The sequence below is a fragment of the Sorex fumeus genome, unplaced genomic scaffold, assembly GCF_029834395.1.
Source record: "Sorex fumeus unplaced genomic scaffold, SorFum_2.1 ptg000006l, whole genome shotgun sequence".
NCBI classification, from domain to species: Eukaryota; Metazoa; Chordata; class Mammalia; order Eulipotyphla; family Soricidae; genus Sorex; species Sorex fumeus.
Window position 1 is genome coordinate 10,603,645 of NW_026606063.1, and position 25,445 is coordinate 10,629,089.

The 25,445-nt window shown below is 57.8% G+C and overlaps 4 protein-coding genes across 5 annotated transcripts in view; 2 read left to right on the forward strand and 2 right to left on the reverse strand.

Annotated features, from left to right (window-relative positions):
- Positions 1-7,028: 7,028 nt before the first annotated feature.
- Positions 7,029-9,608, reverse strand: TCF23 (transcription factor 23). The gene is made up of 3 exons (XM_056125884.1): positions 9,411-9,608; positions 8,686-8,934; positions 7,029-7,193 (listed from the first exon to the last, which is right to left on the reverse strand). The coding sequence occupies exons 1-3, from the start codon at positions 9,606-9,608 to the stop codon at positions 7,029-7,031; spliced, it is 612 nt and encodes a 203-aa protein (XP_055981859.1).
- A 7,567-nt stretch (positions 9,609-17,175) lies between these two features.
- PRR30 (proline rich 30) lies at positions 17,176-19,639 on the forward strand. The gene is made up of 2 exons (XM_056125892.1): positions 17,176-18,326; positions 19,144-19,639. The coding sequence occupies exons 1-2, from the start codon at positions 17,176-17,178 to the stop codon at positions 19,637-19,639; spliced, it is 1,647 nt and encodes a 548-aa protein (XP_055981867.1).
- A 23-nt stretch (positions 19,640-19,662) lies between these two features.
- Positions 19,663-25,445, forward strand: part of PREB (prolactin regulatory element binding) — a 247,032-nt gene continuing 241,249 nt past the window's right edge. The window contains exons 1-9 of one of the 2 annotated variants that reach the window (XM_056126060.1): positions 19,663-19,874; positions 20,347-20,539; positions 20,802-21,022; positions 21,181-21,261; positions 21,362-21,486; positions 21,656-21,829; positions 21,953-22,025; positions 22,202-22,361; positions 22,450-22,591. In XM_056126060.1, the coding sequence (XP_055982035.1) occupies positions 19,740-19,874; positions 20,347-20,539; positions 20,802-21,022; positions 21,181-21,261; positions 21,362-21,486; positions 21,656-21,829; positions 21,953-22,025; positions 22,202-22,361; positions 22,450-22,544 (1,257 nt within the window). In that variant the 5' untranslated portion in view covers positions 19,663-19,739 and the 3' untranslated portion in view covers positions 22,545-22,591. Of the gene's footprint in view, positions 19,875-20,346; positions 20,540-20,801; positions 21,023-21,180; positions 21,262-21,361; positions 21,487-21,655; positions 21,830-21,952; positions 22,026-22,201; positions 22,362-22,449; positions 23,065-25,445 lie in introns of those variants that run through there. The other variant, XM_056126054.1, reaches the window with a different exon arrangement.
- Positions 22,677-25,038, reverse strand: ABHD1 (abhydrolase domain containing 1). Its single transcript, XM_056125896.1, is given in 12 exon segments — positions 22,677-22,714; positions 23,185-23,287; positions 23,797-23,860; positions 23,969-23,996; positions 23,999-24,080; positions 24,186-24,227; positions 24,351-24,417; positions 24,419-24,478; positions 24,480-24,536; positions 24,808-24,884; positions 24,886-24,969; positions 25,033-25,038. Coding segments are annotated over 12 exon segments (708 nt in total).

A 25,445-nucleotide genomic window follows, 5' to 3' on the forward strand; every position in this document is an offset into this window, starting at 1 on the left:
TTCACTCCTTTGTGCTCAGGTTCCCTTTTCTGCTGATTCAATGCTGGTTTGCGGGTTGGTTTGTTGGTTTTGGCGGGGAGAAGGGCTTGTCTCTAAATGAGGGGTATGAGAAGCAGATCCCAGAGTCTGGAGTCCCAGCTCCACTAAGAGACTCACTTCTCCTTATTTAGTTTTTAGTTTCTCTGTCCCTCTCCAAGAGCCCGGCAAGCTCCCCTGGCGTATTCGATATGCCAAAAGCAGTAGCAAGTCTCACAACGGAGACCTTACTGGGGCCCGCTCGAGCAAATCGATGAACAACGGGAGGACAGTGCTACAGTGCTACAGTTTTTGTATTGGGGCTACACCTGGCGGGGCTCCGGGCTCACTCCTGACTCTGTGCTGAGGGTTTACTCCTGCCAGGTTCAGGGGGAATCACATGGAGGGCCGGGAATCTAACCCAGGTGGGCTGCGTGCAAGGCAAGAGCCCCACCCACCGTCCTATCACTCTGGCCTGAGACTCAACCTTGTGGTCGTCATCCACAAAGACCACGGTGGATCTTCTGGGGACACATGCCTATCAGGTCACAGAAAAGTGTGGTTGATCCAGCAAAGTGGGGGGTCTGGAGGTCTGGCGGTGGTGGTGGGGTCTTTTCACAGTAGTTTGCGCTGGGGTGAGGGGGATAGATGGGGCACGACAAACATGGACAGGCTGTTTGTCAGAGAACACTGAGAGAATATTGAGAATCCTCTCACCACTCAGAGCATTTGGGTTTCCCGGAGTATGTAACTGGCTTTCCTTGACTGACTTCTAGTGGGTTCTTGGCTGAGTTCTTCCTGAGCTCTGAGCCCCAGGGAGAGGCCACACACTGGGGGTGCAGGGTCACTGCAAAAAGATTCACAGCGCCTCTGCCTGCAGGGGGAATGCTAGGCCCGAGCTCCCGAACTGTCTACACGACCTGGCCCGATTCCTGGCTCCTGTGCCCAGCCTGCTCTTCAGCCTGCCTGAGCCCCCGCTCCCCTGGACAGTGTGGTTCCTGCTGGAGAGGTGCTGGGGTGCTGAGTCCCGGATACCAGCAACATCCCTCACCTCGGTGCTTCCCTTGACAGCCCTCGGGGCTGGTCTTTCCATCCTCTGCGTGTCTTCACCCCTTCATACAGTGCCCCATGTTCACCCAGAAACTCAGTGTTGGTGTGTGTGTGTGTGTGTGTGTGTGTGTGTGTGTGTGTGTGTGTTCTACCCAGCAGTGCTAGGATTTATTTCTGGTTCTTTGCTCAAGGATCACTCCTGGCAATGTTCAACCCCGGCTGGCTGTGTGCAAGACAAACTGCCCATGCGCTATACTATCTCTCTGGTCTCCATTATTTTTTTTAATTTTTTTAATTTTTGGCTTTTTGGGTCACACCCAACGATGCACAGGGGTTACTCCTGGCTCTGTACTCAGGAGTTACTTCTGGTGGTGCTTGGGGGACCATATGGGATGCTGGGAATCGAACCCGGGTCGGCCGCATGCAAGGCAAACGCCCTATCTGCTGTGCTATCTCTCCAGCCCCTCTCTGGTCCCCTTTAGACAGTCTTAAAGTCCAAAGAGTTTTTTTTTTCTTTTTGGTCACACCTAGCAATGCTCAGGGGTTATTCCTGGCCCTGCACTCAGGAATTACTCCTGGTGGTGCTCGGGGGACCATATGGGATGCTGGGAATCGAACCTGGGTCGGCAGCATGCAAGGCAAACACCCTACCCGCTGTGCTATCACTCCAGCCCCGAAGTTCAAAGAGTTTTTCTTTTATATTTTATATCCACTCATATTTCCCAGACTAGTAATTAGAAGACAAGTTTTTTTCTTAAAGATTTATTTATTTATATTTTGCTTTTTTTGGTCACACCCGGCAAAGCACTGAGGTTACTCCTGGCTTTGCACTCAGGAATTACTCCTGGCAGTGCTCAGGGGATCCTATGGGATGCTGGGAATCAGACCTGGTTTGGCCGTGTACAAGGCAAACACCCCACCTGCTGTACTATCGCTCCAGCCCCCAAATATTTTTTTAAATAGCAATTAGAACATTAGATGTGAGTATATACAACATTCATATTTTCAATTCTTTTCCACAGTGGAAAATATTTATCTAGATTAATGACGTTATTTTACACTTTTGCAAATATCATGTCTGCTAAAATAGCTGAGTCCTTCTATCTGCTGCTGTTGCAATGTCTGTGGGATATGGTTTCTGGAAAATTCTACTACACTAATGAAAAAATTAGAGTGAAAAGGGCATGTTGGTAATTATAAAAACAGTTTCGATCACTGAGACCACTGTAGGGAACTCGGGGGCCCCCAGGGTTCCCTGGGACACTTTCCCTATGTCTGATGGAAAATGAAGGGTAGCACGCTGATTTTCTAAATAATCAGATGGGAACCATGTAAGACTCTGTCATCAACCTCAGCTACTGGACTTTGCCCCAAAGCAAAATAGCAGCCATAGGGAATATAAATAAGTGAGGGTGTGGTCCGATAAAACTTTATTTGCAAAAACAAGTGGTGGCAGGAGTGTGCTGAATTTGGCCCAGAGGTCTTGTTTGCCAACTCCTGATCTAGAACTCCAAGTCGGGGTGGAAGAGATATCACAGCAGATAAGTAGCTTGCTTGCCTGTGGCTGACCTGAGTTCGAGCCTTAGCACCCAGGAGCCCTGCCAGGAGTGATTCCTGAGCTCAGAGCCAGGAGTAAGCCCTGAGCACTGCTAGATGTGGCCCCAAAACAACAACAAAAAAATTTTTTTTAAAGAAAATTAAACTTTGGGGGCTGGAGAGATAGCACAGCGAGTAGGGTGTTTGCCTTGCACGCAGCCGACCCAGGTTCGATTCCCAGCATCCCATATGGTCCCCTGAGCACCGTCAGGGATAATTCCTGAGTGCAGAGCCAGGAGTAACCCCTGTGCATTGCTGGGTGTGACCCAAAAAGAAAAAAAAAAAGAATATTAAACTTTCTAGGACCTTCGGTGTAGGACTTGTGCCAACTAAGGGAGGAGAAAATGCTACGTGCTTCATCGTCCTACCCATCCCCTTTCTGAAGGACTGAAAATGAAATTTCTCAGTGGAGATAGGTCTCTTCTTTTCTTTTCCTTTCTTTTCTTTTCTTTTTTTTTTTTTTGAGGGGGATTTTTGAAGACCACACCCAGCAGTGGGTAGGGGCTATTGGCTTTGAGATCAGAGTCACTCCTGGTGGTGTTGATGTCAGTGGGCCCTATGGTGAAGCCAGGAGGATAAAGACAGTCACTTTCTCCCCATCTGCCTCTGCCACCCGGGATCCAGGGTTACTGGGTTCTTGTCTGGACTCGCAGAAAGGAATTTCAGGAGTAGACAAGCAGTGAAGTAAATAGATTTTATTTGGAGGGTTTTTGAAGTCGGGGAGAGAGACAGAGAGAGAGAGAGAGTAACACACTCAAGAGAGAATGTGGGCTTCTCCAAGGGCAGAGAGAGCCCCTAGACACATCCCAGCATTAGACACATGAAAGCCTCAAAGTACACATCTCAAGATGGGAGATGCAGGTTACACATATGCTCAGGCACCATATGTGCTCGGCCACATGGGCGCAAGCAGCACATGGGTTCGGGCAGGATATGCACGTCCTTCTTTTGTTCAAGGTGGCTTTTATAGGCTCTTCTTGGGTTGTTCTTGTTCCGGAAGTTCTGGAGTCTTCTCAGGCTGAATCTCTAAAGTTAATCGGATTAAGGGCAAGGTCTGAGGGTTTGAGGAACTCAGGGGGGGAGGGGTCCAATTTCCTCAGGATCCGCTGCTGAAGGTCTTATCAGGTCTGTTTTCCGTATCTACAGGGTGGATCAGCCTTAGATAACTTCTGGGAGGAAGATTCTAAATTTCATTGCCGAGGGCTTTTCCCTTTCTATCTGCCTACATCAGTGCCAGGGATCAGAACGGAGTCTGCTGATGTGAGACCAGATCCTGACAACCCTGAATGGGCTGAAGAGCCCTCGGCCTCCTCTTTGGAATCCGCCCGCCCAATCCCTGTGTTTCTGCAGCTCACCTCTAAGCCAATACACGTCCAACTCAGGGAGAAGGGTCCTGACCGTCAGGCCCCTGGGATGGGGCAGTGCCCTGCATGACCCAGTGGGCCAGCCATCCTGTGAGTCCTAAGCCAGGCCATGTCCCCTGTCCTCCGCCCACTCTGTCCTTCCCTCCCTGTCCTGACTGATCAGGGTGCCAGGTGCACCTACTGGGGGAGGTGATCTCTGACCCCAGGCACTGCCCCGGGCACTGAGGAACCGGCACCTCGTAGAAAGAGTCCTGGGCAGCCTGAAGACCCACAACCATGGTTGGGTTCTTTCTGGGTTTGGTTTTGCTTTCTTGGGTTTGGAACCATATATACAAAAATGATGAGAATTTACTCCTGGCAGTGCTGGGGATTGAAATGGGGTCAACCATGGGGGCTGGAGCAATAGCACAGTGGGGAGGGCGTTTGCCTTGCATGTGGCCGACCCAGGTTCAATTCCCAGCACCCCATATGGTCCCCCGAGCACCGCCAGGAGTGATTCCTGAGTGCAGAGTAACCCCTGAGCATTGCCGGGTGTGACCCAAAAAGCAAAAAAAAAAAAAAAGACTAGGTTGGCCATGTGCAAGGCAGAGTCTTGATCCCTCTAATTACCTCTCAGGCTACTGCCCCTCCCGGCCCCTCTTCCTCGGCCCCCCATCCTCCCTCTGGCTCCTGGGGGGGCCTGATGATCTGAAGTTCCTCAGCGCAGGCTGGAGTCTAAGCAGGGCCGTGCGGGGTGAGGCCCAAACCAAAGTCTCCCCCGTTATCTGAAGATGCTCCATGCCTGGGGGCCCACGGCAGCTCCAACTGTCCCCAATGCCAGGTGAGATGGATTGAGGCCGTTGTCTCTTCCCTTCCTTCCCTCCTCCAGCTCCACCAGGAAGATCGCGTCTTTGATTTGAAGAACAGGCCTGTGGGGTTGGACTTATATGGTCTGGCGGGGAGGCAGCCAGGGCCCACCCCCACCTGCTCCCTGCCCCCGCCCAGAAGCCGCTCAGCGCCGGCCTCCCTGCCCCTCGCTGGAGCCCTGGGAGATTTACAAGTCCAGCCTTGGCCGGGCCCGGGCCCTCTCCCCATGGCTCCTGGCCACCGGCCAGCTGCTCTCCCACAACGTGACCAGACGTGAATCCCCCGCACTGCCTCCACCCCGAGAAGTCACAGAGTCACGGAGTTAGCCCCTTCCCTGTGGTGGTCTCCACTCCTTCCATCAGCCCAGGACTCAGAGCCCAGCCCGGCCTCCGCACTGCCACGTTCCTCACGACAACAACAGCGGCTTCCGCCTCCACCGACTCATCTGGGAGTCTCTGCGCAGCCCCTCTCCCGAGCCACCAGGATTGGCCAAGAAGGTGCATACTTCTCCGAGGTGCATACTTCTCTGGACTTTTTTGCTTTTTGGTCACACCTGGCTCTGCACTTAGGAATCACTCCTGGTGGTGCTCAGGAATCGAACCCGGGTCGGCTGGGTGCAAGGAAAACGCCCTACCCACTGTGCTATCGCTCCAGCCCCCTTAGGTGCTTGATATGAAGCTACATCTGATCTGGAAAGTTTTAGGTGTTTTTTTTATTTGTTTGGTGCCTTGCACGCGGCCAACCTGGGCCGACCCTGGTTCGATTTCTCCGCCCCCGGAGAGCCTGGCAAGCTACCAAGAGTATTGCTCCCGCATGGCAGAGGCTGGCAAGCTACCGGTGACGTATTTGGTATGCCAAACACAGTAACAACAAGTCTCACAATAGAGATGTGACTGGTGCCCACTCGAGCAAATCGATGACTTTTGGGAGGACAGTGCTGCACAGTGCTACTTTTACTCCTGGCTCTGTGCTCAGGGATCAATCCTGGTGGACTCGGGGAACCATTTGTGGTGACGGGGGTGAACCTGGGATGATTGTGTGGAAGGCAAACCTCCCACACTCTGTCCTATCACTTAGCGTACACACACACACACACACACACACACACACCAGAATGTTGTTTTCTTTCTTCTTTTTTTCTTTCATTTTGGTTTCTGGGCCATACTCAGCAGTGCTCAGGGGTTACTCCTGAGAGGCTCAGGGAACCATGGGGGGTGTGAGGGGTCGAACCCAGGCCAGATGCATGCAAGGCAAGCCTTCTCCCCGCTGTACTATCTCTCCAGCCCCCGGAGAGTTGTTCTCAACAGGTATAGACTCTGTGGTCGGACCTCGCGGTTTCTTCAAGGCCAGAGATAAATTCCACTGGAGCCGGCTCTGATTCCTGGCACCCCACGCAGCAGGAGGCTGTGCTGCTGGGGAGAGGCGGCCTGTCTCACTTGGAGACACGTATCAGAAGAGAACCCAGACCAGAAAGGCTTTACACCGAAGTCCTGCAAGGAGTCCCTGCCCAAAGCTGGTGTCCCTGTGCTCCCTAAAAGTTGAATTTCAGCGTGATGGAAGGAGAATCTGCCCCTGGAAAAGACTCACTGACTCCTCTAAGAGAGTTTTGAAGTGCCGGAGCCCACGGGAACTCTCAGACCTTACAGGATAAAAGTTACTCCGATAAGATTTCCCAATACCACCACTGGGACACTATAAACACCATTCAGGGGACCGGAAGAGTGCTGGGAAGCTTTATGAAGCCGATGGTAACTCAGAGCAGGGAAGGGGTGGGAGGGTCTGGGGTCCATAGAGAGAAAACTGTCACTGCTGGCCAGACAACGATGCAGACGGCTCTCTGAGTCTCCTGGCCTCTCCGACCTCTGGAAGGCCACCAGGATGAACAGTCCCTTCTTTAGCATCCCCCGAGTTGACCCCATAGCTCACATGTTTGCCCTCACAGGGGCCACAAGCCCTGCTGGCCCCAGAGTTCCTGCCAGCACCCAGAGAGCCCCTCCTGCTGGCCCTCAGGCCCCAAGCCCTCCTGCCCTCTGCAGATCCGCTGGCCGGGGCTCTGAGTCTTCACCGCACTCGCCCGGGCATTGCTGCCTGGGTCACATGTGGGGTGCTGGTCAGGTCTCAAAGCTTGAGTCCAAGGGGCCAGGGCCTGCGTGATGCTTATTCACCTCCAGGAGCTAGTGGGGGTGTACTGGCAGGGACCAGAGCGCCTGCCTCAACAGAGACTTGGGGACCCACCTTGGCCTCCTTTGTTCTCGGGCCCAAGGCAGTGGCTATGGTGGCGTCCAGGCCGCCCGCGTAGAGACGAGAGCGCATGGGCCATTTCTGCAAGACAGAACAGGGGCAGTGTGTTGAGTCCTCCCAGCTCGGCTCGCCAGGCACCACAGACTGGGCTCTGCCCAGCCTCCCCGTGGCTCCCCTGAAGGCAGCACCTCACCCCACTTAGGGCCCACACATCCCAGGCTGAGAGACGCCTGGGGAGCCCCCAATGGCGAGGGATGAGCTCAGTCACGTGGGAGAGCGGCAGAGCTGGGCTGAGAGACCCCCAGTCCCTCTGTTCCCAGCCCAGCCCCTGGCCCGAATATCAGCGCAACCCACTTCCTGTAAGCTGGGAGCTCTCATCAACCCAGTGTGGTCCAGAAGCAGAGACAGTCCCCGAAAATGCCAGGTGAACCCTCCCTGCCCTCTTCCAGGTGCCCCCCCCACCCCGAGCCCACAGGGGCACCTCGATACCACCATGTGCCAGGCTACCGGGCCCTCCCAGTTCCTGCATCATCATTTCTCCATCACCCTCTCCCGGCCCGGCCCCACCTCAGCCATCATGTGGCACCATTACGAGATGGGGTGCCCCCGGCCCAACCCAGGCAACCACAGACTCTCATGGCGGTAGTATCCGCAGGAAAGAACACCGGCTGAGTGGGCGCCGTTTCAGAGCCCAGGTGTTTTGAGATGGTGACTTGTGGGTCCGAGGCAGTGGGTGACAGATGGTCCTTCCTCCTCACAGGGGCCCTGGACCCCCGAACCCCCAGGCTGCCTGGGGGCACTGAAGCCCTCGGGCCAACGGCACTAGCCACTCAGTGTCCCTGAGCCTCAGCTTCCTTGTCTGGGCCTCACTGGTGGGGCCTGGCAGGGGACGAGGCCACGAGGCTCCTGCAGACCCTGCCAGAACTTTCCTCCAGAACACCTGACCCCATTGCGGCCTCACTCCTACCTGTCTTATCCCCGGCTGACAAAACTAGGCAAAGGAGGGGCTGGAGCAATAGCACAGCAGGTAGAGCATTTGCCTTGCACACCGCCGATGCACGTTCGATTCCCAGCATCCCATATGGTCCCCTGAGCACTGCCAGGGATAATTCCTGAGTGCAGAGCCAGGAGTAACCCCTGTGCATTGCCAGGTGTGACCCACCCCCCAAAAAAACTAGGCAGGGGAGCCCCTCCCTGTCCTCCTGCTCCCTGCTTCTGAGGGACACCCCATCCGTTTTTAGGTTACACCCAGCAATGCTCAGGGAGTTACTGCACTCAGGAATTATTCCTGACAGTGTTCGGGAGACCATATGGGATGCTGGGAATCGAACCCTGGTCGGCTGTATGCAAGGCAAACACCCTCCCCACTGTGCTATCGCTCCAGCGCCCTCCCCCCCTTCTTAAGAAGCAGGAAGCAGCTCTCACACCAGCTCTGTCAGGGGAGGGACGCAACAAGCTTCAGTCAATCCCTTCCCCCACCCAATCCCCAGTGCCCTCCCCAGCCCCCCATCTCCCCACAGTAGCCCCTGCTCCCGTCTTGCCCCCTTCCTGGTCCCCCCAGTCCCTGGCCCACCTTGAGAGGGTGCAGGTAGCGGAGGCCTCCCAGGAAAGGCGACCGGGCTTGGGCGGGCAGCTCGAGGCCGAGCGTGCGGGAGAGGTGGGCGATGTAGCAGGCAGCCAGCAGCAGCACATCCAGCCTGGAGAGCTTGGTGCGGGCCGGTACGGCGGGCAGCACAGCCTGCAGGGCCAGGAAGGTGCGACGCAGGGCCCGCACCCGGCTCCACTCCCGCACAGCGTTCTCGGGACTGGCCTGCGAGGAGCCCTGGGGAGTCAGCCCCCACCCCTGACTAAGAGCATCTTCCCACAGGAGACTCGCCTCTGCCCTGCCTGGGCTTATCGTGGGGGGCACAGTGCTCTCCCAACCCCTCCACTCGGCTTGTCCCCAGCCCCGGCGACCCAAGTTGGAACCCCGCTTCTAGGCCTCCCTGCGTCCATGTCACCACACACCAGTCTGCACACCACCCCTCAGGTCCTACTGGCCCGGCCTCCCGTGCTCCAGGCTAGGAGGTTCCTGAGTCTCCTTGTGCCTCAGTGTCCTGAGAGGGGCGAACTGGGTCACATCTGAGTCAGACTCTGGCTCTGCCCTGTCCACCCTTCTCCCCACCACCCAAAGTGGGGCCTCAGGGTGTCTCAAGTCACGCCGAGGCAGGACAGTCCATGCTGAGGGAGAAGTGACGTCTCAGCCCCTCCCCAATCCCACCCCCACCCCCGCCCTCTGCAGATCCCACATTTCCTTACCCTGCTGTCACCTGGGATCCTGGGTCTGGGGCCGCGGGGGCTTGGGGCAGCTCTGCGCCACCTGTGGGGGCCCCGCCTGGCCTGGCTCGGGCAGACCCTCGTCCTGTCGGAGCCTGCTGGTGGTTGAGGCTTGACCTGAGCCAGGCTGCGCCCCACTCTTGGCACGGGGGGTACCCCTCTGGCCTCCTCCTGAGCCATGCCCCGCCTGGGGGAGGATGTGCCGAAGGAGGCAGTGATCTGGGCGCTGCAGCTCCGTCTGCGGGAGCCGCCAACTGGGTCCCTCCTCGCTCTGGGAAAACTGCTCACCCGGCACGGCCTGCAAGATGATTGCTGCCCTCCCTCCCCACTGGCTGTGGGGTGCTGGGCACTGGGAGTGGCCAGCCCGGGGAGGAGGCCAGGGCCTGGCTAAATGGCAGGAGGACGAGTAGGACCAGGGAGCCTCCTTCCCGAAGCCTGGCGGGGCGCTGACTGGGACTCTGTCCTCAGAAGCTGGGGTTCCAGCCCAGGGCACAGCCCAGAGCCATCTCGCTGCCAGGAGCCTGTCTGCAAACAGCCACACAAACACGTCCCTACTTCCAAGCCCACTCTGGGGCCGGCCCTCTCCGGCACCCCAAATGCCTGCCAGGCCAAAGGCTGCTCATCTGAGGGGTCTGCCCTCAATGGTGAGGATTTCCTCAACCCCCTGAGTGCCCAGAACTCACACCTCCCTGTTTGATAGGGACCCCCAATCTCCTGCATCACCACCCACAACCACGACAAACTTCCCGGCAGTTCTCACGGTGCCAGGGAGGTGTGAAGCACTTTAGATGTGGCAGGGCCCAAGGAACCAGACGGGGTGTCGGCGATTGAAGCTAGGTCGGCCCCACTGTACTACCTCTCTAATATGCATGCATTTTATTTTTTATTTTATTTTTGTTTTTATTTTTTTTGCTTTTTGGGTCACACCTGGCGATGCACAGGGGTTACTCCTGGCTCTGCACTCAGGAGTTACTCCTGGTGGTGCTCAGGGGACCACATGGGATGCTGAGAATCGAACCCGGGTTGGCCGCGTGCAAGGCAAACGCCCTACCCGCTGTGCTATCTCTCCAGCCCCTATGCATGCATTTTAAATTCCTGGGTAACACTTTTCATATCATTAACTCTAGAATATCATTTCTGTAGAGGGTGTTGTGTATTTCTGTGTTACGTCCTCTGGTCTTTCCTGGTAAAGCCCCTTGAGTTCCTAAATTGTTGCAGAATTTTCCACAGGGCATGCCATGCCTCAGTTTGACTACCCAGAGCCCCTGGGACAGATGTGCAGATTGCTCCAAGTCCTAAGTCGCCCCCATGGGTGCTCACAGTGCTGTTGTGAGTGCCACTGTCCTTGTGCCCTTGTGGAGCTATCGAAGAATATCGAAGAATGTGGAAGGCCGACATCCAGGAGCCAAATGCCATGCTCGTTGACCACGTACTGCCCGTGCGACGTCCACAACAGCTGCAAAGCTGCTCGTGCAATTGTCCTGCCCGTGGCGTGAGCTCCCCACAGCCTCACCAGCTGATGTTAACCAGACTTTGAATTTTATAGTTGACCAGCTCTCAAAGACCAGCTTGTCCCTGTTTTCATCTTCCCTTATCTGATTTCTGAGAAACTGGAGCATCCTTTACAGACGGTGCCTGGTGGAGATTCAGCAGCGTTTTTTCTCCATAATAGGGAGCCAGTTTCAGTCTCTCCAGGTAGGGATCAACCTCATCTACTACTACACACACTGTCACTATTCTCCCCCCCACCCCACCCCTGTCACCTCTCCTCCTTCGTCACCTGTCAAGTTCCCTTATTTACACCTAGTTCCACTTTTTTTTTTTTTTTTTGCTTTTTGGGTCACACCCGGCAATGCACAAGGGTTACTCCTGGCTCTGCACTCAGAGCCCTGCCCTGGCAGTGCTCATGGGACCATATGGGATGCTGGGAATCGAACCTGGGTGGGCCGCGTGCAAGGCAAGCGCCCTACCTGCTGAGCTATTGCTCCAGCCCCACCTGGTTCCATTTCTGAGTTCTCTATCCTATTTTTCTTACTTGTTGTCTGTGTTTGAGACAGTATCACACTGCTTTTATTATGACTTGTCTTAATATGCAGCAGACAGGACTGGGGGGACAGTACAGGCTCTCGGATGCCCTCCTGGCACTGCTCCTAAGCCGCCTGGATGGTCCCACCCTGTTGAATAATACTCCGAGATTCTCCCTGACGCGAGAGGGCTTCGGAGACACCAGAGATGGCAGGACAGCACCGGAAGGGGCGCCCTTGCCCCGCAACCTGTAACGAAATCATCTCTCCTCCGAGAGTTCCACTCACCTCAGGCTTGACATTGGTTGTCCTTTGCCTCGCAGAGAGTTTATGATGAGTGACACCCACTACAGTGTCCCTGGGGTACACCCAATTCCACAGAACCACACCCAATTCTCTGAGTTTATGTTTAACTTTGCCTTTGTATTTTATTCCCCCCATCTGTTAATCCTCTTTTGGGGACGGGCCTAGGCACCCACTGCCTCAGCCTCTGGAAACAGGGACAGGTGTGGAGAAACTTGGCGTGAGGGTGAGCTGTCTCCTGACAGAAGACCTTGGCAGGCGGCCGAAGGGCCTCCATGCTCTGGCAGCCAGCCTCGAAAGGGGGTCGAAGGGCCACATGCTCTGGCAACCTGCCTCAAGAGAAAAGCTGAAGGGCCACCATGCTCTAGCAGCTGGACTTGAGAGGATACCGAAGGGAGGATTGGCTTGTATCTGCCTTGGCCAGGCCCGAGGCCACATCTCCATTCCTTGTTTCTCGGGGCTGAGATAAGGAACCGAAAAGCAAGAAGGAACCGAAAAATAGGTGATAGTGGCAAAAATAAAGTTGCTTGCACACCATGATTAATATTGTTAATGAAGCTTATGTAACCTGCTGATCATTGCTAAAATAAGACGATATAAACCAGCTTGGACGAAAATAAACTTGCTGTATGCCACATATTGGGTGCAGTCCCCTCTAGCCCTGGTTAGCTCCCGTTCCCTCGCTCCGACCAAGGTTCAAGTTGGCTGCGCGGGACGCGGCGATCCTCTTCCCTTCGAGGGGTAGTTTCTCTTTCCCTACGTTAGCCCTGTTTCTTTCAATAAAGACGGTGCCAGCTATCAGCCTGCCACCTGTTTTTCTGTCCATCATCCTGGGGAACGACTATTGGTCCTGAATACACAGGGGACATGGGTACCTGGCGAGCAGTGACACAGGCACTTGCTTGCATGCCAACTCTTTCTCTCCTCGACACAGCATTATCCCCTGAGCACAATGGGCACAGAGTAAGCTTTGAGCACTGCTGGGGGTAGCAACAAATCAAAACTTATGTATAGTAAATATGTCCCTTCCTTGTCCTTATTTTTCTTTTTCTTTACAAAGCTTTCGGGTTTAAGTCTCAGTCACACAATGATGAAACACCCAGCCCTTCACCAGTGCCCATTCTCCACCCCCCAAAACCCCAGTATACCCCCATCCCAGACCCTCCCCCTACCTGTGGGGCAGATGATTTCCACATTACTCTCTCTCTACTTTGATCGCATTCAATATTTTGACACCAGACCCACCATTACTATTTGGGATTTTACTCCAACACTCAGATCTGCCAAAAAGGCAACCATAGACAATTTGTGTTCTATTGCTGGTTATAAATAACATATGATGTCACACAGCTGCAGTAGTGGCCACGCAATTTTGGAATTCCGAAATTTTAACAATTAAATCTGGAGGGATTTCTGCCGAAACCTGCTGGGTTCTGAGACTTGTTCCTGAGTCTCTGGATCATGGCCGTTAAGCAGCTTGATCAGGAGCCAGAACGGGGTGGCAACCTAGGGTCTCGTTGGGGTGGGGAAGAAAGGGCCAGCTCCACCCCCATCCCATGAGGTCCCGTGTGTCTCGTCACTGCGGGCCTAAACCTGACTGTCCAATGGCCTCTGAGGGACGGCGGCCACCAAGCCGCCAGGGGGAACAGGCCAAGTCATGAAACCTATTCCCACCTAGGGTGGCCTAGCACCGGTAACTGCGGAGACCAGACGCATTTCTTCCAAAAGCCGCTGGGTTCTGAGATCTGTTTCTGAGTCTCTTGGATCATGGCCATTAAGCAGTTTGATTAGGAACCAGAGAGGTCTTGCCTCCAAATATATAGCTGAGTTGGAAGTGGTTTGTGGGTGTGTCTCCCACATACCTAACCTTTGGCCATTTACTTTCTTGGTAAACTTGGCTCCAAGTTGTTGGGGTCTGGCCAAAGGTATAGCAGAAATTTAGGAGTATCTAGAAGTCTGAAGGTACCATCAGGCTGCTGATACACTCGTCTCACAGGTACAGCCTTGCCCTTATTTTTCAAGCTTCACTGTTAACCAGAAATCATAGCATTGAGCATCATTTTCTTCTCCTAATCTTAAAGAGAACATGGCTATAATTTCTCCATTAAATATGATATTTATTATAGGTTTTTTATATAGAATCTTTATTATTGAATTAAAAAAAAGTATCCCTCATAGCTGGAGAGATAGTACTGCAGGTAGGGCTTGCATGTGGTTAACCCAGATTCAATCCCCAGCATTCCATTGGTCCACCAAGCCAGCCAGGAGTAATTCCTGAGTGCAGAGGACCACTGGGTGTGGCCCAAAAGCCAAAAAAAAAATAATTAATGTAAAAAAAATTCTCATTTATCTAAAAGTTATATAATATTTTTGTAACTATTTTAAGTGAAAGATAATAGTATTATGTTATTTTTGGAGTCACGCTTATAGTAATCTCAGCTAATTAGCTGATATTCTGTCATTTTTTAAATTTTCTGAAACATCTGGTAAAATGTGCTTGTAAATCCACTGGACCTAGGTTTTTTCTCTGGCAATGAGGGGAAGAGTTTCAACTTTTATCTCAATTTCTTTAGTTTTTTTTTTTGTTGTTGTTAGTTTGTTTAAACTTAAGTTCCTTATTTTTAAAAATAAATTTTGTGGGGTTTTTTTTGTGGCTTTTTTGGGTCACACCTGGCGATGCACAGGGGTTACTCCTGGCTCTACACTCAGGAATTACCCCTGGCGGTGCTCAGGGGACCATATGGGATGCTGGGAATCGAACCCAAGTTGGCCACGTGCAAGGCAAACGCCCTACCCGCTGTGCTATTGCTCCAGCCCCAAATTTTGGTATTTTTCTGTCAATATATCCATTTCATCTAGGAAGCCCAACAATTGGGGGTGGGGCGTAGTTTGGGGCTATATGCAAGGTGTCTCACACCCCATACAATTGCTCCTTCCCTAGGAATTCCAACATTGTAATGAATGAAATGCTCTTGGGAAATGTGTCCAAGGATAGGAAAAATAAAAAATAAAAAGGATATTAAAATCCTGGGTCTTGGGACCAATTCTAGATTTGATCTCTGTACCATATGCACCGCCAGGTACTGTCAGAACAACCCCTGAGCATAGAACCAGAAGTAGCTCCTGAGTACTGCTGGGTGTGGACCCCAAACCCAAAATGAAAATTTAAAAAAAAAAGGTGGGGGGAATGTGGAACCTAATCTGGAGAGATCTATCAAAGGGCTGAGCACATACTTTGCATGCAGGAGGCCCACAGTTCAACCCCTGGCTCCTAGGCATTACAGGAGTAAACCCCAAGCATGAAGCTGAGAGTAGACCCCCGGAAAACCAGAGTGATAGTACAATGGGTAGGGCATTTGCCTTGCACATGGCCAATCTGGGTTCGATCCCCAGCACCTCACCCAGAACCACCAGGAGTGATCTCTGTGTGCAGAGGCAGGAGTCAGCCCTGAGCACTGCTGGTGTGGCCCAAAAATAAAAACCAAAACTGTGAGCCATTTCTGGCATTCGAAGAGGACAGTGCAGAACCGGAAGACTGACCAGCAGTTGGCATATACAATTAAGAGGACTTCATCCACAAAATGAGCATCTGGAAGTACCTGAAACTCCTGTCATCACAGGGGCAAGATGAAGACTGACAGGAGACCCCTCCCAGCTCACGCATAGGACACCGAATGCCCACCCTGCCTCCTCCATGAACCTTGTTCATGGCTGTTGACACTCAAGGTTCTAAAGACTATGGGGGCAATCTTCAGGGGTTAGAGTGTCCATGTACAGCGCTGCCTCTCAGTGGAGCCAGAGGTCATCAGAACCCCATAAGGGGTGCCCATCAGGAGTTTGGGAGAATGACTTCTGGGGTGAGCAGTGTTGGACCAAACCCAGTGGTGCTCAGGGGACCCTATGTTCAGGGATGCTGGTTACTGATTTTGGGTCTGTCACATGCAAGACACTCTCTACACTCTCTCTCTCCAGTCCTTTCTTTGTTTTGTGTGCCTGTGTGCTTGGCCTGTGTAGTGCCAGGGACCAAATTGTGTCGGCCGCATGCAAGGCAAGAGTGTTCACTCCTGTCTTTAAACAAAGAAGGTGATGATCCTTTAGATGGTTCCAGTGTCTTGGAGGGGGGGGGTGCTGGGGCAGTATCTGTCCCCCCCCCCCCCCCCCGCCAGGAAACACTGGGTAGAACCTGATCATTGCTGAGAAAACAGGCAAACAGGAGGCAGAAGCCTGGGCAGGCAGGTGGGCTCTGCCATGGGGCCGACTTGGCTGGGAGCACCAAGGCTGCTCAGAGGGGAGGCCAGGCGTGGGGGGTGGGCAGAGGGAATGGGGGCATCTTGGGAGAAATTGAGTGCCCTGAAGTCTCCCCTGTTTCCTCTGGGGACCTCTAAGAGAAAGTCCCGGAGCCTTGAGAAGGCAAGTCTGTGATGTCACCGAGGAGCCTTTGTGACATACACCGGATTCCAGGGGAAACGGCCCCGAGGAAATGGGGCTTCCAGCTCCCAAGGGGGGTGGCCAAGCCACCCCATAGTCAGAGAACCAGTCTCCAGAGGCCTCACCAGCTGCTACTAAGGGATAAGCCATCTCGGTGGGACTCTGGCCGCGCCCCGAGCACAGCAGTGCCGGGGGCCAGCCTGGTCGGCTCGAGCAGAGGGGCCGGAGCCCAGGATGCTGGCCGGAGCTGGGGTCAGGGATCAGGAGAACAGAGGCCTGTAACAGAAGCCCCTCAGCCGGCTGCAGCCCCGCAGGCAGGATTGGGACTGAGACCTGGGTCCAAGAGCATGTAGGAGCACAGGCCCATGGGGCCAGGCAGGACCCGTCCCATGTAATGCCTTCCTTCCTTTCTCTCCAGCTCTCTTCGGCGCTGCACTGCCAAGGCAACGCGAGCTGGAAGAGGCTCACAGGTAAGAACTCACCAGCCACAGAGCACTCACTGTTCCTTGTCTCAGTCTTGGCAACCAGCACCCTTTCCCCCCCCCCACACACACACCTGTCCAACTCTATCTCTTTCCTCCTTTACTCGCCTCTCACCTGCCCAGCTCTGCCGATCCCAGACACATTTGGGGCTCTGGCGGGCCAGCAGGGATCTGGGCTCATGAGGCAGCCGCCCTGGACCTCCTGCGCCTCTTCCTTTCCAGGACCTGCACGGTTGCCTCTGCGCCCCCAAAGGCAGCTCTGGTTCCCCAGTGCCCCCACCTCTCATCCATGGCTGACGGCAACGTGATAGGCTGAGTGCGGTGCCAGGCTCCTGCCTGAATAGTCTGGTGGGACGGGCTCCCTGACTCGCACCCACACCTGGCCAGAGCCATCCTGCACGCAGAGGACTGGCTTCCGGGGCCCCCCGCCCGCCTCAGAACCCAGTCTGATCGGCCGCCTGTTCTCTCATCTCTGCTCTTCCCACACCAGCCCCTTGTGGATTCAAGGAAATGTGGCCTCAAAACAAGGAGAAGGTCCTGCTACAGAACACAGCGCCCCCTGGGTGCCCCCCACAGGGTCCTTCACAATTTGTGCACCCCCTGGCCCCCAAACTCCAGCCTCTATTTCCCCAGCAATCACACCCTTCCTCCCACCCACCACACACCTCTTCCCTAAGGTCAAATTCTTGGGGCTCCTGGCTGTGTGCCTCGGAGTCCAGCTCTGACTCTGTCCTCCACCCCTCTCCATCTCCCTCTGTCCCAGACTCCCCCAATTTCCTCCACCAGGACTCCCCCTCTTGCTCCTTCCAGCAGTCCCACTCCACTCCTCCGCTGACACGCTCCTCCGCTCCGTCCCAGACACCCAACGATCCGCCACACTCCCAGTCTCCTGCCCACGGGGAAGGCCCACCCAGCTCCACCTACACTTTCTGGAGTGCCAGGGCCCCCTCCAAGCAGCAGGCATGGCACTGGCATCAGTCCAGGGGCACCACATCCCCTGGGGAGGCGGAGGGATGTGTGGCAAGCGGGAAGGACCCCGCAGAGTTCAAGGACCCTGGAGCCCTGGCGCAGGCCCTGGTGGTCCATCTGGGGCCTCGGCGCATCGCTCAAGACCTGCGGCTGCTGCTGCTCCAGCGTCTGTGGCTCGGCAACACCGACCAGGCCCCGGTCGTGGAGTACCCGGTGTGCCTGGTGTGTCTCCAGCTCCGCAGTCCCTCCTGCCCCGCCCCCAGGTACAAGACCGGCCCCCACCTGCTTGCCTTTCCCCAACTACTGCCCTGCGCCAAGGACCAGGAGTCTGGACCACTCCGCCTCGGCATCGGCTTTGGCCTCCGCCTGCCTCGGGGCGAGGCCAAGGCCTTGCATCTGTTTCCAAAAAAAAGACCCGAGAAACCAGAGCCTCAGCCGGCGGCCGCACCGGCCCATCAAACATCTCCTCCAGCCCCCAGAGCTCCAACCCCAAGGTCTTGGGCCTGGGAAAGTTCAGTCCCAGGCACATTCTCGCAGACAGGGAGCCTCAAGTCTGCAGGCCCTCCCTCACCAAACTCCACCCAATGTCCAGGCTCTCCACCCCAGGCACCAAAGCTGCACAAGGCCTCCCAGAAGCCCAGGCCTCACCCTGCCCCAAAGACGCCGGCCTCTCCAGAACCCTTTCCCCGAAGGTCGCCCCCCTGGGTCCAGAGCCCCGGAGGGTCCCCGGAGCACCTCCCGCAAACCCCACCATCCCCGCCAGGCCCCAGACCTCAGGGAGTCCCAGAGACACTCTGAAGGGTTGGCTAGCTGGCGGTCAAGTGCGTTCTCCAGCCCTCAACCCTGGGAGCCCCTTGTGGAGTCTGCTCTCCCCCGGCTGAAGGGGACCAAGTTGCACCGGACATTCCTTTTGGCCTTCAGCCTATCCAGTAAAGCCTGACCTTACAAAATCGCAGCCCTGTGTCCTGCTTGGGGGTGGAGGCCAGGGGATGAGGGCGGCTTCCTCTTGGGGAGGTGGGAACGGTGGGTCTCCAACAAGGGGATGGAGTCTAACCCAGAGTGGGCAGGTATCTGAGGAGGGCAGGCGGCTCCCCAACTTCACCCCCCTGAGATGTGCCGAGGGCACCCTTGGTCTCTCATGCATTGAGTCCCATTAGGTGGGCCAAATCCCACCAGCGGGCCCCTCTCCTGCACCCTGGACTACCGAGGAGGTATGGAGAGGCTGGGAGGGGTGTGTGGCAGGAAGGGTGTTCACTGTGGAGAGATGGTATGGCGTGGACATCTGGACATCTTCACTGCGGAGAGCAAAACCCAAAGATCGCCTCGGAGGGTTGGGGGAGGCGTGTCCTTGAGGGTGCCTTAAGGAGGCAGCCCCCCAAAACGTGGGGTGCAGGCGCGAAGCCCCAAGAACGGTCAACCCCCACCTCTGCCAACCCCGGGCAGGTGTCTGGTTGCAACAGACAGTGGTTCCCTCAGCCCAGGAGGCTCGAGGGCGGTTTTTCCTTCCAGCCCGACTGACTCCAGCAAGGAACAAGGGCTGCAGGTTGCACTTCCGGTGTGCCACCTGGGCCCGACCACGCCCTCTCCGGGGTCAAACGCCGCGGCGGCGCTTCTTGGCCTGCGCCCCTCGACTGAAACGTGGCCACTGCGACGTCTTCGCAAGAGGCCGCCTTTCCCTCCCCGCGCGGCCGCCGCAGTCGTCGTCACCCGCGACTTCCCGCGGAAGAACACCGCGGCGCGCCGTCGCCCCGCACCAAGATGGCGGCGCCCGTCGTCCCGCGAAGGGGGGGGAGCGGCGGCGCGCGCCTGTGACGTCACGGGCCCGGCCCCCCGCGAGGAGCCGAGTGCTGACGCGCGGCGGACCGCTCTGCGCCTGCGCGAGCGGCGCGGGCCCGGCGCGCGTGCGCACGGCGGGGCGGCGCGACCTGCCTGCACGGCGGCGCCCGGCGCGGAGCGGACCGGCGGCGACTCCTGCGGGCGGCTGGCGAGCAGCCCGCGAGCGTGAGCGCGGAGCCGGGAGCCTTCCCGGCGGCGGCGGCGGCGGCGGCAGCATGCCCCGGCGCGCGCGGCGGTGCGGGCTGTGAGGGGCGCGGCGGGCGGGCGCGATGGGCCGGCGGCGGGTGCCCGAGCTCTACCGGGCCCCGTTCCCGTTGTACGCGCTGCAGGTGGAGCCCGGCGCGGGGCTGCTCATCGCTGCGGGCGGAGGCGGCGCCGCCAAGACCGGCATCAAGAACGGCGTGGTGAGAGCGAGCGCGGGCGCCGGGGCTCCCCCGGGCGGGCCGCCCCTCCCGCCCTGGCACTCGGGGCTCCCCGCCCCCGGCCGGGCGAGTTTCCGCCGAGAACTTCCGCAGCCCGCGCCGGAGACGCCCCCGAGGCCGAGGGGGAGCCGCGGGGCGCCCCCCGCCCCCGCCCGCGGCCGCCCCCCTAGCCCCGGCCGCAGAGGTGCGTTTGCCCGCGGGCTGCGTTTCTTCGGAGCGGCGCCCGGGGGTTCCGCCGACGGGCTGGGATCCCCGCCCCGCTGGGGTGTCCGTCCCCGCGGACCTGGGCGCCGCCCCCTCCCCAGCCGGAGAAAAGGGGGGCCCGACCGAGCCGCGTGCCGCACGCGAGGGTCCAGGGGTAGGACCTGGGGCTCGCGGCGGGGCGCGCCCGCTCGCACGCCCCGGACCCCTCCCCCCCACCGACCCCCGCTCGTCGCCGTTCCCTCCCCCGCAGCACTTTCTGCAGCTCGAGCGGATCAACGGGCGGCTGAGCGCCTCCCTGCTGCACTCCCATGACACGGAGACGCGGGCCACCATGAACTTGGCCCTGGCCGGGAACGTCCTGGCGGCGGGGCAGGACGCGCGCTGTCAGCTCCTGCGCTTCCAGACCCGGCAGCAGAAGGGCACAAGCAAGGCGGAGAAGGCTGGTGAGACCACCCCCCGGGTCGGGGGGACGGGAAGGCGGCTCCCCCAGAGGGCGTCGAGTGTGGGAAGTGCTTGTGGTTTCCTTCCCGGGCACCGCTGGTCGGTGTGACCCAATCTCCCCCCCCCCCCCCACTCAGAAGTAAAAATTGGACACGGACTGAGGCCGAGGGAGCAAGTGCAGATGCAGAGGGGGTTGGTTGTCAGGTGTGGAGAGGGCAGCACTGGGTGGCAGAAGCCTGGCACTGGCAGGCTGTCCTGTTACAGGGGCCAAGGAGCAGGGGGCCCGGCAGAGGAAGGGCGCCGCTGCCCCAGCGGACAAGGCCGGCTCAGAAACCCACGCCGAGGGGGTCGAGCTCAACATCCAGAGCCTACAGGCGGTGCAGACGGACTTCGGCCCCGAACCTCTGCAGAAAGTCGTTCGCTTCAACCATGACAATACCCTGCTCGTCACTGGAGGGACGGACGGCTGCGTCCGCGTGTGGAAGGTGTGGCTTGGGGAGGAGCAGGAGGAGCAGAGCGGAACTGGGAGAAACTGCACGTGGGATCTGGGGGAGTGGAGGGCTGGAGCGAGCCCCCAAGGCCGGGGATCCCTGCGCTCCGGCCAGGCCCCCTGCGCTGACCCTGGTGGTGATGTGACTGCCAGGTTCCCAGCCTGGAGAAAATGCTGGAGTTCAAAGCCCACGAAGGGGAGATTGAGGACCTGGCTTTGGCGCCCGACGGCAAGGTGAGGAGGGGACAGGGTGGAGAACGTGAGTGGCTGAGCTGCGCGTCCACTCGGCAGTCCTCCTAACCCTTCCTCCTCTGGAATCTTGATTCCCGACTAGCTCGTAACTGTGGGCTGGGACCATAAGGCCTGCGTGTGGCACAAGGACCAGCTGTTGACCCAGCTGCAGTGGCAAGAGAACGGACCCACCTTTTCTAGCACGCCTTACCGCTACCAGGCCTGCAGGTGTGACCCCGGCAGGTGGCCACTGGAGGCTCAGCCTAGATGCGGCTGGGTGGTGGGGTGGGCAAGGTGGGCAGAGGGGGCTGGGAGGAGGGCAGCCTTGGTGGCATTGCCCCCGGCCTGCCCTGGAGCTGACCAGCTCCTCACGCCCCTCCCCTTCCCCCCCCACCAGGTTTGGGCCAGTTCCGGACCAGCCGTCGGGGCTTCGACTCTTCACAGTGCAGATTCCCCACAAGCGCCTGCGCCAGCCCCCACCCTGCTACCTCACAGCCTGGGACGGCGCCTCCTTCTTGCCCCTCCGGACCAAGCCCTGTGGCCATGAAGTCATCTCCTGCCTTAGTGTCAGGTGTGAGAGGGCGCTGGCTGGGCCACTGGGGGCTGGGGACTCCCTGGGAGCCGCCCTCAGTGAGTGGGGAGGGGGTCACCATGGAGGCTGCCGGGAGAGTGAGCTCTTTCCAATTCATTGCAGTGACTCGGGCACCTTCCTCGGCCTGGGCATGGTCACGGGCTCAGTCGCCATCTACATAGCATTCTCTCTGCAGGTAACGGTGCAGGGCTCCCGGCCCCGAGGGCCCTTTGGGTGGGGGCTCTTGGCCTGCCTGTGAGCGGAGCGTGTCAACACAGCAGAACGCTTCCTGGGGGCAGGTGCGGGATTTCCAGAAGGGACAGTCGCCAGGTACCCTGAGACTGCCCCCCCCCACCCGCCCTCCCTCCCCAGCGCCTCTACTACGTGAGGGAGACCCACGGCATTGTGGTGACTGACGTGGCCTTTCTGCCTGAGAAGGGCCGTGGCCCCGAGCTCCTTGGATCCCATGAAACCGCCCTGTTCTCCGTGGCCGTGGACAGTCGCTGCCAGCTGCACCTGCTGCCCTCCCGGCGTGAGTCCTGGGGTGTGCTGGGGTGCTCCCCACCCCCTCCCCCGCGGGCTCTGTTCCTAGGCCCACGCGGCGTCCCTCCCCTCCCCAGGGAGCGTTCCCGTGTGGCTTCTGCTGCTGCTCTGTGCCGGCCTCATCGTGGTGACCATCCTGCTGCTCCAGAGCGCCTTGCCCGGCTTCCTGTAGCCTCCCTGTCCCTTCCAGACCAGAGTGGAGCCCGGGGCTGGCACCAGGTTCATGGCCCCTGGCTCCACAGCTGCGGTGGTCTCTGCTGAGACCAAGAGGTACCGCCTGCCCTGCCTACTTCATTTGGTGGCATCAGGTGCAGCGGCACTGGCAGTCACCTGTGGATCGACCTAGGCCAGCCGGTGTCTGGACAGCCACCGCCAGCCCGCCGCCTCTCCTCCAGCCTGTCAGAGGCTCCGGGGTTGAGTTGTCCTTTGTCCAGAAATATGTGAAGTTGCCCAGGAGCCAGCAGGCACTGCTGGCTCCTCTCCCACAGCCAGGGTCAGCACTGTCCCCGCCCTGCTCGGAGGGAAGGAAGGGGCCAGTGAAAGACCCGGGGGAGGGGGGTGTTGTGGATTGAACGGGGTCTCTCCAGGCCAGCCAGGTTAACTGCGCTGTGGGGTCTCGGACAGTTGACCCCAACCCCCAGGAAAGGGGAAATGAACTTCAGTCCACCGGGGAGGGAAAGCTGATATTTAATAAACTAGAAAAAACTGGACCGAGAGCCCATTTCCAAGGCTAGCTCTTGTCCTCGCCGGAAGGGCGGGGCCCTGCAGCCGAGCAGCTCTTTGGGCATTATAGGATGGTTTGGCCGACTGACGGGAGAGGCGGGCCAGGTAGCAGGGCCGCCAGGGCAGTAGCCGGTCCAGGAAGCCCAAGTGGCCACCCTGGACCGTGATGAGCAGGGCCACAAAGGAAGAGGACTGCATGGGGGGGGGGGGCGGGGAAGCCCTGTCGGGCTCCCTGCCTCTACTGAGGGATGATGCAGCCCGCAGGGAAGGAAGGCAAAGCTGGCTGGAATGCGGTGCGAGGAGGAAGAATTAGAGGGCCAGTTTGGGCAAAGGGGAGGACAGTGGAAGACCACCCGCGGCACAGGGTCTATATTCAGCACCTTTTCTGTCACTGTCTTTCCTGTTCCTGCAAAGGACCATGTAGAGGCCATTGGTGGGGTGAAGCGCAGGTCTAACATGCAGGAGTTGGGTTCATTCCCTGACGCCACAGAGCCAGCAGAACCACTGCCCAAAGAGCCGTCTCTGTTCCTGTGACCGCTGACACGCACCCCCCGCCCCCCCCAAACGCAGGATAGCCTGGCCTGGTCGCCACCTGCCCTTCTGCTGCCCTCCTGCTCACTCCCATCCTGCCGGGAGTGATCCCACAGCATGCGAGTGATGGGCTATTAGAGGGGGCGGGGGGGGGGGGCTCCAGCACGAGCACTGTCGGTGCGGCCACCAGCTTGGTTCTGTCCTTGTTGTGCCAGCAGGTTCAGCACCAGCATCCTGCAGGATTGAAGGGTGGGGAGCAGGAAAGAAGGGCCCGAGGGAATGAGCTGAGGTGGGTGCAGGGGCACAGGGAGGAGGGCAGAGGAAAGAGCCGGCCTGTGGGGCCCTCCAAGGGCGACGCCTATGCCCACTGCGGGGCTTGGGAGTAGCGGTGCTCTAGGTGGCCCACAACAGTCTCCAGGTCATCAGTGTTGCTGGCACAAAGGGCCCTGTGGGTCTGAGGCAAACGGTCACTGTAGGAAGGGCAAGAGGCAGCTGGCAGGGTGGGGGCGCCCCTGGACCAAGGAGCTCTTCGGGGAGTTGGTGGAGGAAGGGGACTCACCAGTTCTTCCCCACAGCAGCCTCGGTTATTAAACACCACAGTCTGGCACACAGACAACGAACAGCATGACGGCCAGACCGTCCCGAGAAGGCTCGCTCCCTTCATGGAAACCCCCCCTCCCCGCCTCTTTAGGGGGCCAAGTTGCCACCGACTCCTGAGCTCTGCCACAGCTCCCTGTAGCCATTCCTTAGCCTGCTGGGTGCAGGGCAGGATGTAGGAGTCCTGGCTGCTGAGTGACACCAGGCAGCAGTAGGACAATGGGCTTCATCGTGGCGTCGGGGCCCTGGCCACTCCTGTACGTCAGCCCAATCTCGCAGGAGCTGACTCCCACCTGGGGTATGGAGGACTTCACTGAAAAACGCAGAGGTGGGAAACTCAGAGGAACGCCCTCACGGATTCTCAGGGTTTCTGCCCTGACCCCTCCACGCCAGCATTCTTCACGGGGAAACATGAAGACGGAACCAAAATGGAACGGGAAGGAACAAGCTTGACTGTTCCCTCAAGGCCATGCAATTGTGCAACCGTCCACACGGCACTCGGTTCCCTAAGGCTGCGTGGGCTGAGCAGAGGTGCCCTTTGCTTGAGTGGGCAGGCTTTCCTCGCCCCCTCTGCTCCTTCTCACGTCCTGAAAGGGATTTGAGGCTGAGATTGCAGTAAGGACCAGAAGATGGTCTGTAGCCGCCAATCTAAGCACCAAGGGCGTAGGGGTGAATGTCTCCACTGTGATCGGGCAGGATTGTGTCAGGGAAGACTTAAACCGGGGCCCACTCACCAACTGAGGTTTCTGTAATCACACAGCAGTCTGCCTCATCCCTCATATTTGCCCCATGCCAGTGAGCACCCGTACCTTCATCCGGATGAGAAATCCAGTGTGTTGTGTCACCACTGCTAATGCTGTTCCGCTCCATCCCAGGGATTCCGCACTGGAGTGCTCTGCTCTGCAGGTCACGTCTCAAGTGTACACTTTGCTACCACACAGCTGCTGCCGTTTTTCATGGGGCCCCTGATGGAGGGATAGGCCCGTGTGAACAGGGCCAAGGTCAAGGGGTGATAGTTGAGGACAGTGGGCACTCAGCCCTGGTTTCAAACTCCTCGGTCTTCTGGATAGACAGAGAATGAGCCTAGTCACACAGGCTTAAATGCCGCACTAGGTGACAAGTCCTTAGGCTGAAGAAAGATCGCATTTGTCACTGACCCCAAGAAAACAACCAGGTATCTCTACACTCAGTACTCAAAAGGAACTGAACAGACAGAGACCAG